At 51.3% G+C, this 10,052-nt stretch overlaps 1 protein-coding gene across 1 annotated transcript; it reads right to left on the bottom strand.

Moving 5' to 3' along the window:
• Window positions 1-2,051: 2,051 nt before the first annotated feature.
• TXN2 (thioredoxin 2) lies at window positions 2,052-10,044 on the bottom strand (the record flags this gene model as incomplete). Its single annotated transcript, XM_010164060.2, has 3 exons — window positions 2,052-2,792; window positions 8,149-8,272; window positions 9,911-10,044. Coding segments are annotated over 3 exons (375 nt in total), but the record flags the coding sequence as incomplete, so codon positions are not given.
• Between the last annotated feature and the right edge of the window lie 8 nt (window positions 10,045-10,052).

Raw genomic sequence — 10,052 nt, 5'->3', positions numbered from 1 at the left:
CCCCATGGGAAGGCACAAACTGCCACATCCTCTTAAAATAGCAACCAGGAACATTAGAAGCTGAGAAAGCTACTGTAATATAGGTGGGCTTGGGCAGGAGAGAGCAAATGCTTAACAGATCAGAGGAGCATTTGATGTGCTTACCTCTAAAAGGGAAAACCAACCACATCCTTGCTGGAATGAGCAGGGAGAAAACGTTTTCCCCAACTAACATGGAAAAAGTGGCAGCTGCTGAGGAACTACCTATTGCTTCAGCTCTCTGCTCTTGGGAAAGACCAACATTACATTCAGGTGGCATGAAAATTGCTGTGCAACCCCTCTTTTAACCACTACATAAATACACTGCTGGTAGTGCTTCCCGCTTGCACCTCCTCTGTTATTAACAGCAGCTGTGGGAATCCCTGAAGCCTCCTCCAGCAGCCAGCAAATGGGGAGCTGAATTAAGATCCTGCCACAGAAATCATCCTTGTGCTTTGTGTCCTGTCCTGCGGTGAAAACTGTGCAAAGTGCCTGGGGAATCTCAAGGTGCCCCCAAACCCCTCCTTCTCCCCACCCATTATGCTGTGTCTGAAGGATTTCCACAGGGCACCATGTATATGGGTCTTGAGCATTTATCTCAAAGAAACAGTTGTGGCTTTTGCATAATGCACCCTAAAGCCTGCTGGCACCTTAGCTCACACTTTTCCTTAGAAGGAAGTGATAAAATGGCTAATTTATACTGCTTCTTAATTACACAATGCAAAGTCACTGTGTTTTTTCCTGTTCTGTAGGATAGTGAAACATAAAAGTTGACTATTGTTGGGTACGTGACGCTGTTCCCCTACTTTTCCTGCACATGCAGGAAAATGGAGACAGTCTTTACTAGAAGTGTTTACAGAGCAAGAACACTGAAACTGCAGGGCAAATTGCCCGGCCTGAAACATGAGCAGGATGTGAGCAGCATAGCTTCTGTGGTCTCCCAAATAAAATAAAATGCCAGTTTTTACTGATTGTAACTGACCAAGAGCTCTTTACTAAATTACATCAAAGTGACATCAGCTCTAGCAGCATGCCAGGGCTGAGATCAGTCCAGCCGGATGGGGAGGTAACACATCTCAGGGGCACCACCTTGTGCTGCTGCCCAGGCCCAGGGGTGATGGAAGCAGGTGGGAGCAGTGATGCCTGTGGCACTGCGGTTGCAGCAGGGCATGCAGGACTTGGATCACCACTCCCCTGCTCCTTCAAAGGTCATAAATTGTTATTGCAAAGGTGCAGAAAAAAAAAAGCTTCCTCACAGCTCGTAACAGCTTATGCCAGGGAGGTGAAATGGAGCAGAGCTGAAGCAGAGTTAAGAATGACTGAAGGAAACAGAAGCTGGGAAAGGAAAAAAAAAAAAAGGCAGCTTGTACATAGTTATTACATAGTTATAAAGCACTCACAATGTTCTCATGCAGCTTAGATAAGCAAACTGGAATTAAGCATTACAGTAGGCATCAGACTATCTGCCTAACAAGCATACAAGGAGGCTGGGAGCACTTAAGCCAGGTTGACTGGAAACAAGTGTATATGAGGAGGAGGAGGAAGAGATGGGAAGGGCTGAAGGCTGCTTGCGATAGGAACATACAACTGCCTCCCTTAGTCTAAAGGTCAGGGCAATTAAAAGTCAAAAGACTGCCTTTTGGCAGGGCTCACCTGCGTGAGCAGATTTAATCATTCACACAAGGGAGAGGGAGGCTCTCAGGCTCCTCGGGCAGGAAAGGAGTGAGGAAAGCAGAGGGGGAGCGAGCATAGCTCAGGTTCCCTGTGTGCAGCGAGACGCTGTCCCTCTGCACACAACAGGCAAGTCCTTCTTCCAGTGTCCCGGATCCAGCAGCACCCAAAGGGGGTCCTAGAAGCAGCACTGAAAGCCCTGTGAAAGTAATCCACTTGTTTGCTTTTTGGCACATTACCTTTTAGCAGGGATCAAGTCATAACCTGCGCTCTCCCAACCCATAATTAAAAGCCAGCCACTGTGCTGCTGATACTCCCTCTCACCCCTCTGGACAGACAAGGGACTTCCCTGTGATTTCTGAGAATCAAGTTTTATTCTCCAGATAGACAGCAGTGACTGATAAACTTCTCTTTATTACAGACCTACAAAAGGAGATCCATAAAATACTTTTCTCCACTTTCTCTTATAAAATTATGATGGGAGCCCATGGATTTGTGGAGGAGTTGTACCTGTCCCAGCGACATGAGGACAGAGGGACAAAAAGACAGGTTTCACAGACAAGACAGAGGCATTCGCAGCTTTAACCAAACCCACCCAGGACAGGTATGTACTCACATCTTGCAGGGAGCAGCTGCCCTCTGCTCTGGGCTATCAGATGCTAGGCAGAGAAAAACATTCCTCCTCTTAACTCAGCAGCAGCTCCGCACGTCAGCTCTTTGCTGATAAACACAGGCTCCTAATTCCAGCTGCATTCCCCATTTTGAGAATAAGCAGCCCCACTCCTCAGCGCATTTTACAACTACTGCTGCTCAAGAGAAGGGGGAGTGGGAGGGAAGGGTTACAACACTGTCCATCTCCTAAAAACCCCAAAACAGAAAACCCCAGGTTGCACAAGGCAGGTAGTTCACGTGCCCCTCAACTCTCCCAGGCAAGGAATGCACAACATGGACGTGTCCAGAGGCAGAGGTACAGCCACCTTTTTACTTCAGGCTCCGATGAGTTTCTTGAGGAATGCCTCCAGCTGATCCTCGTCCTTTATCCCCACAAACTTATCCACAACATCTCCATTCTTCATAGCCAGCACGGTTGGCACTGCTGACACCTGCAGGCAAGAGAAACAGTAAGACACAGGTGAGCAGAGGCTGTGGGGAGCCCAGCTGCACCAGGGCCCCAAAAGGAGCTCTACAGAAGAAGTGGCTACAAGGAGGCTGAGCACACACTGCTCAAGGGTAACATGTCCAGTCCCAGAACACAGGCCAGCTGAGCAACATGTTCACACACACAGAATCGCAGGGATTGGAAGGGACCTCGAAAGACCATCTAGACCAACCCCCCTGCCAGAGCAGGATCACCTACAGCAGGTCACACAGGAACACAGCGAGGCAGGTTTTGAATGTCTCCAGAGAAGGAGACGCCACAACCTCTCTGGGCAGCCTGTTCCAGTGCTCTGTCACCCTCACAGTGAGAAAGTTTTTCCTTAGGTTTACATGGAACCTCCTATGCTCCAGCTTGCACCCGTTGCCCCTTGTCCTACCATTGGGCATCACTGAGAAGAGCCTGGCTCCATCTTCCTGACATTTGCCCTTAACATATTTATAAACATTAATTAGGTCTCCCCTCAGTCTCCTCTTCTCCAAGCTAAAGAGACCCAGCTCCCTCAGCCTTTCCTCACAGGGAGATGCTCCACTCCCTTAATCATCTTGGTGGCTCTGTTCTCTGTTCCTCCTCTCCCTGTGGCCTCATCTCTGCACTGACTTATGTTGCACTGCTTAAGTCAAGGCTGTGCAGCTTTTCAAGTTTTAAATAAGACCCAAAATTTTAAAGACAAAACCAAAGCTAATGTAAAAAAGCCAGGACAAAGCTTTTTCCCCCTCTCCAGGACAAATTCCTCTTCTCCTTCCCTTTTGTCCTATCATAAGCAAACAGACCCAGGCTTTTACCAGGGCACCTCTCAGACATTATGACCTTTGGACGTTTTATGGCAAGGGTGGTAACAGACTGGACCCATGTTCTTCTCCAGACAGGACTGGAGCTGAAGGAGGGTCCTCACCCATCACTGCACACACAGATTTCTTGACAAGCCCCTCCAACCCATCTTTCCTTTTCTGCTCCTGTTTCAGTGGTTTAGCTGGTCACACTCCAGTGGCTGTTCACTGCAGACCCCTGATGATTAGGTAAGAAGTGAAAAAGTGCCTCTGACCAGAGCCAGCTACGCTGCTCCAAGCACTGCTTTTTGTATCCCAGAACAAAGTTTTCTGGGAATTATCCAAGAGAACAGCAGTGGAAATGACAGTGCTCCCCAGGGACTCACTGTCTGACCAGCGACAGAAGAGACCCCAGGGACGTGATCAAGAGAAGGAGGAACCAGAACTCGGAGAGCTGCAGTGACAGAGGGATCTGGTCGTGATTCTGACCCCACAGCTTCGGTGCCCTTATCTCTGCAAAGCCTCCCCCCGAAACACGTCCTGTCCTTATCTCTCCTGCTGCCTCCCCGCCAGCCTGCGGGGCCTTCCTGTGTGCGCTGCCAGCCCTGCTGCCAGCAAGGAACTGTAAATCCTTCCTCGGGAAGCCTGCCAGAGGGCTGGCTTTTCTCCCATCGGGAGCCTGAGATGAAAGAGACATTTTGTGCTTCCCTTCCCACTCAGTCCCGGCTGGCCAGTCCGGCGTGGCTCCCCACAGTCTGTCTGTCCTCCAGGGCTGTGCAGTCTCATCTGAAGGGATGGGAGCGCCGGGGCTGCTGCAACGCACGATCTTCAGCTCCTCCTAGTGACTGGTGGGAGCAGATCCAGAGGGCTCGGGCCCCAGCGCTGGTGATGGTGCCACCAACATGCTCCTTTCTGATTTTAGGGGTAAGAAAGGACAGTAGCAGCACTGCACTCAAGTGGTCTCTCCCTCCCTGAGAAGGACAAAGCTCCACTGAGCCTCCCTCTCGTTTGCAAAGCGTGTTAATACCGAGCAGAGTTGCCCCAGCTCCATCCAAAAAAACAGCATGCCCAACCAGCAACAGCAAGCATCAGGCCATTACAGCCTGGCTGAGGAATGGGTGACTCTTCAAAGCGCTGGAGAAGCAGGTAACACCGAGTTACAGGGCTCTGCATGCCGACCAGCACACCCACGAGCTTCATGCAGCCTTGATCCCTCCAGCTCTTCCCCTTTTTGTGCTGGTGAGCAAACACCGAGAACAGGTGGCAGGTCTGGGGCTGGCGCCACAGAGCTGGGCGAGAACCAGGGGCACTGAGCAACTTGCCTCTGCCCAGAGAACACAGCACTTTTGACAGCTTCCTTCCTGCTGGCTGCAGCAAGAGCAGCCCCTTAACGGAGCTCGTACTTTGTTTTGCTGCTGGAGAAGCAAGCGTCATGGGAATTTCTGGAACACAAAGTTGGGGCCTTCTCCCGCCTTCTTTCTTTCTGGGTCCCATCTGCACTGAACCTAAACAAACCCTCCTCCTCCCTCAAGAGGATTTCTAGAGGAAAAGTCAGGCTGCTTTTGATCATCGCTGACTACACAGATAAATAAATAAATGCAGCCATCCAGGCTATTCCTGGCAGCACCAGTACCGAGGGAATTCTCTCCCATCTGAAACTGGGGCTTTTATACAAGCTCAGATGCCACACAACGGAGCAGCGGGAAGAATTTCACTCTGGCTTCAGAATGAGGCGTAACACAGGACCAAGCTCTGCTGATGAATGACTGTCCCTGTGTCCAGCAGCCCTCCTGGGCTGCCCCCCAGGCAGTGGCCAGAGAAGGGGCTGCCCTTTCTCAGTGGCCACGAGTGGGGGCAATGGGCCAAGGCAAGAGATGAATCTAAAGAATTTTAAGAGACAGCAGATTAAACAAAAGTATTCCTTCTCCCTTTCTGCTCTCGGGGTGAGAGGTCAGGAGCGGGCTGGAGCAGTGAAGAAAGGAGACAAGCAGAGATGAAAGGTGTTAGATAAAAGGAGGAATCCCCAGAGAAAGAACTTTTGTGCTGGGCATAACTGGACGGGGAAGGGCACCGGCGACGTTTCTAGTCGCAGGAAACGTGTCCGCGCGTTGTGCTAAGCTGGGGTGGCTGGGAGCCAAGGGCAGCAGCAGCGCATGTGAAGGAATGTGCCAGCATTCCTTGGCTCTTCTAGGGGGTCTCTCCCCCTCACCCTGCCCCCCCTGCGCCAAGGAGGCTGCTGCTGAAGAGGACGTTGTTAAATCGAGTGGCAAGCTGGGTGCTGCGTGTGGGCGGGGGAATAAACATGGATGGTAGGAGACTTCCTCGCAGCTAACGGAGGAGTTATCAGGGTGGCATGGACCCTGAAACAAGAACTTCCTCAGCCTGCAGACATCTGATCCCTGGTGGAATGGCTTTAAAAAAATAAATCAATCTTTCCTGACCCCTCCCAAATACCACCTTTGGTTTTCCTGATCTCTCCCAAACAATACCTTTAGTCCCTCTTCCATCTCGACTTGGTGTCTTCCCATCAGCCCTGATGCTCACTCACATCTCCTTAACTGGCAACTTCCCAGAACATGAAACAAAACCAAGCACGTGCTCAGCACATGAACCAAAAATCTGCCTTGAAAAGGATGCCATGAAATCAAAGCAAAAATTTCTCCTTTAGAGAAAGACACTGCTTAGGGATGGGGTTTTAGCCACAGGGATAATGGTCAAAACCAGGTAACACTCATCAGTCAGAGCAGAGGACGCAGCAACGATCCACAGAGCCTCCTGCAAAACAAAAACTTAATGGTGTTTATATATAAGGCTCCAGAAGGAATTGCTGGCAGCCAGCCCCTGCCTGCAGCCTGAATCCTGCCTGCACCTATGGCACCAGGGCTGCAAGGCAGGCAGACCCTGCAGCCAAATGCACGTACACAGCGGGCTGTGCAGCTGCTCAGTCTCTGTCTGGTGGGAAAGCACTTGCAGTGTCACCAAACCTGCACGACCTGGGAAGTATCAGCCACTTTTTAAAGAACTTCCTTCACACAGATGTACTCTGTTTGCCATTTTCCAGTCATCCAAGATTATCCTCTTGTAATCCCAGCTAATTTGATCTACTGGAAGGCTTGGAACAACACAAGAGTTAAGCTACTAATCTCTATTCTCTTCTCCTTTTCTCCTTAGGGTGGTTGCTACTAGAGCCTTGCCTGCATCTGTAAGGATTCACGCATTTCCTGACCACCACTGAAACAACCTCACCCTCTTCAACTTCTCACACACTCAAGCTACACAGCCTTTGGGCTTGCAACACCCAGCCCTTCTCAGGAGCCAGCAGCCACCCTCCTTGGCCTGGGGCATACCTGCCAGCATGCCACCACAGAGGAGAGCACCAGAAGCTCTCATGCTTGGCTTGTGGAGCGGCAAATCACGTTTGTGGGCACCAGCTGGGTGGACTCACCACCACAGCACAGGCAGAAAGGTCTCCTTGGGAAACAGTGGGAGGGAACAAGCTGTTTCTACTTCCTTCTCCTTCCGGCTCGGCAGGGTACGGGGAACAGTACAGAATGTCTCCTCCAGGCTCAACAAAATGACAGCTTGCTCAGGCGGTTCACACTTTGCTGGGCAACCTGAGGAGCCTCTGTGCTAGCCTTTGCCCTGGGAGCAGGACTTCATCTGCAGAGGGGGAGCAGTTCCACCTGCGTGATATGCAAGTGAAAATTAAGCACTTTCTTCCCTGTAAAACACAGCAGCAGGACGCCCCAACTCGCGCTGCTGCTTACAAGGAGGGGTAACGTGGGCGAGCAGGCGTCAGAGGGGTTTTTGCTTTTCTTAAAACTACCTAATCACTGACACAGGGGAAGACAAATAACTCACACAAATCAAGGCTGTGCCCTTCTCCAGTCACTCTGCTTCCTCCTGGGAGCAAGGCAGCCCAGGGAACACACACAACAGGCGTGTGAAAGCACGAATGTCTGCGCTTGTCAAGAGCGGTAACACGTGCTCCTGTTGCCTGTGTGTCTTCTCCAACCTGGCTTCCACCTGTCCAGACAAAACCCATGGTGCCTCCTTGTGCTGCAGCTTAAGGACAGGACATTATTGCCCAGCAAGAAATCCTCAACAAGGAAGGGACAGAGGACAGGCCTCAGCTGCGTGAAGAGCCACTTTTGTTCAAGAGCAGAACAAAACGGGGCTTGTAACTCCACATTGCTGCCCTGCACCCGCGCAGCCCATGCACGCAGTGAAACACCGCACGCACCGCGGGCTCCTCAAGGGCAGGCAGGCACGTACACTCACCAATGCCTGCAAGGCTTAGAGGATGCACTTCTGCAGAATTAGAGGTGGGGATGCTGAACACAAGCAGAAGAGCTGGAGGAGAGCCAAGCAGGGAAATCTACCTACTAATGAGTGACCTGAGGGATCAGGAACCTGTAGGCCCTGGGCCTCCCCTCCCCACCAACGCTGCTGCAGCGCAGGCAGACCTCTCCCCAGGGAGGGACCTTCTTTGCACTGCCAGCAAAGAAAAGCCCATGCTCTTCCAGCTCCTACCTCGTACTCAATAGCAAGGTCTGTGTGATCATCAATGTCCACTTTGGCCATCAGCACCTTTCCCTCCTGCTTGGCCACCATCTTCTCTAACCTGGGGCCTAGGATCTTGCAGGGGCCACACCACCTGAAGGAGAAGGAGGAGAGGCGGTGTTAGAGGCAGCAAGCGCAGCAGTAGCTGTGGAAGGCTTGCTGGTACGCCAGTGCCATTACCACCATCGTCGTTCCATTCAAGATCGAGCCTGGAAACACCATTCCCAAACCACGTCTCAGAAAAACATTTCTCTCACAAAGGGACTGTCAAAGGGTTTTTTCTCTGTGTGTGTCTTGGGGGTGGGGGAGCACTGAGTAGAAGAGAGGTCACCACTCAGCATTCACAGTGCTTTTGATGTCATTTCAATCACACCCAAGTCTGCTCTGCCAGCCTTGGTGGTCCCCCTGCCCCTCTTCTCAGCTGTCCATCCCTGCCCAGCTTTGTGTCTCGCTGGTGGGTACACACAGAGCTGTGACCCCGCTGACCACAAAGCTGCCCCAGAGCGAGTGTCGCTGCCGGGTGCGGGGGTCGCAGCTCACATTCAAATCGGTTTATGCCAATCACCAGAGCACAGACTTCCCCTCTGCACTCACTGCAGGGCTTACAGAAATGCCCCTTGAGCTGGAAAACTTGCAGTGGCATCGCGTGTGTTCAAAGAGAGACCACCTATTCCAAGTGCAGCAACAGCAGAGTTTGCAAGGCCCTGTACACAGAAAACACTCCCTCCATCCCCTACCCACACCAGTTGGGATGGCAGGAGCTTACTCAGTTCAAGGAAAACATGAGTTAAAGCTTTACATGCCCTTTTCTTTTCAAACTGAAGCTCTGGTAAACTTTGTTCCTCCTCAGCCTCCCTCTGTATCAGGTTTCAGGCTTTCAATTATTTGTCCTCTCTTCCCTGGATGATCCCAATTAACATTCATTTGGGTTTGTCAGTTTGATCTATCTAGAGCAGGAGTTTTCAGGCTGTTTCATACTCTGTTTGCCCAGAATCAGCCACAACAGGCTCACGTGACAACGAAACAGGCACTGCAGGACTACGAAAATACTTCAGAAAACAAAGATAATCAGTAGCATTAATCCAGCAGATAACATCTAGGAATGTTTTTACTGGCAAAACGATGACAACATTTTTATTGCTGACAAATACTGCTGTGGCATCACATGGCTGTTATTAATACATAAAGGCATTTGCTGTCAAGAGCCCAGCCTCGAGAGCACGGACCACAAGAAAACTGGAAAGACACAACATGAAGGTGCAGAGGCACACCAAGGGCAGTGTTCTTCCATGGCTGTTAACATAATTTATTGGTTTTAAGAGGACATTTAATCCACAAAGCTAAAGAAGGGAGATATCAGAGCTTTTTTCAGTCTTGGGATGTCTTTTTGCCGGATGATGCAATGCCAGGGCCAGGGTGACACCCGAGCACTTGGGAGGTGCAGCTATGCTGCCCTGGGGAACTCCTCTCCCAGCACTTGTGTTTGATACTCCTGCAGGGCACAGCCACACCCACAGTGATGCAACTTGATGGGTGAAACCTCTATGGACTGAGCTGCAGGGGCTGAAGCACCTTTCAACACCAGGTGCCCAGCAGGACGTTGGCAGCTCGGGAAGCCCTGGGGCATACTGTGTCCCTGGTGCCTGGAGTGCCACCGCATCGGTCAGCAGCGGGGACACACCTGCATGTGTGATGGCAGTGAGGGGTTCAAGAGCTGTGGGGGAGAACTTACTGTGCGTGGAAGTCCACCACAACAGGCTTGGGGTTATTCACCACCCGGTCCTGGAAGTCACTGCCATCCTGCACATTGAAGGTGCTCCTGCAGGCTGATGAAGTGCTGAAGGCCCTGCCATGGGGTGCTGGTGGGACAGACA

This window comes from Antrostomus carolinensis, unplaced genomic scaffold (genome assembly GCF_000700745.2).
Source record: "Antrostomus carolinensis isolate BGI_N321 unplaced genomic scaffold, ASM70074v2 scaffold17323, whole genome shotgun sequence".
NCBI classification, from domain to species: domain Eukaryota; kingdom Metazoa; phylum Chordata; class Aves; order Caprimulgiformes; family Caprimulgidae; genus Antrostomus; species Antrostomus carolinensis.
Note: the sequence above shows the minus strand (reverse complement) of the source record. Positions and strands in the feature narration are given on the sequence as shown.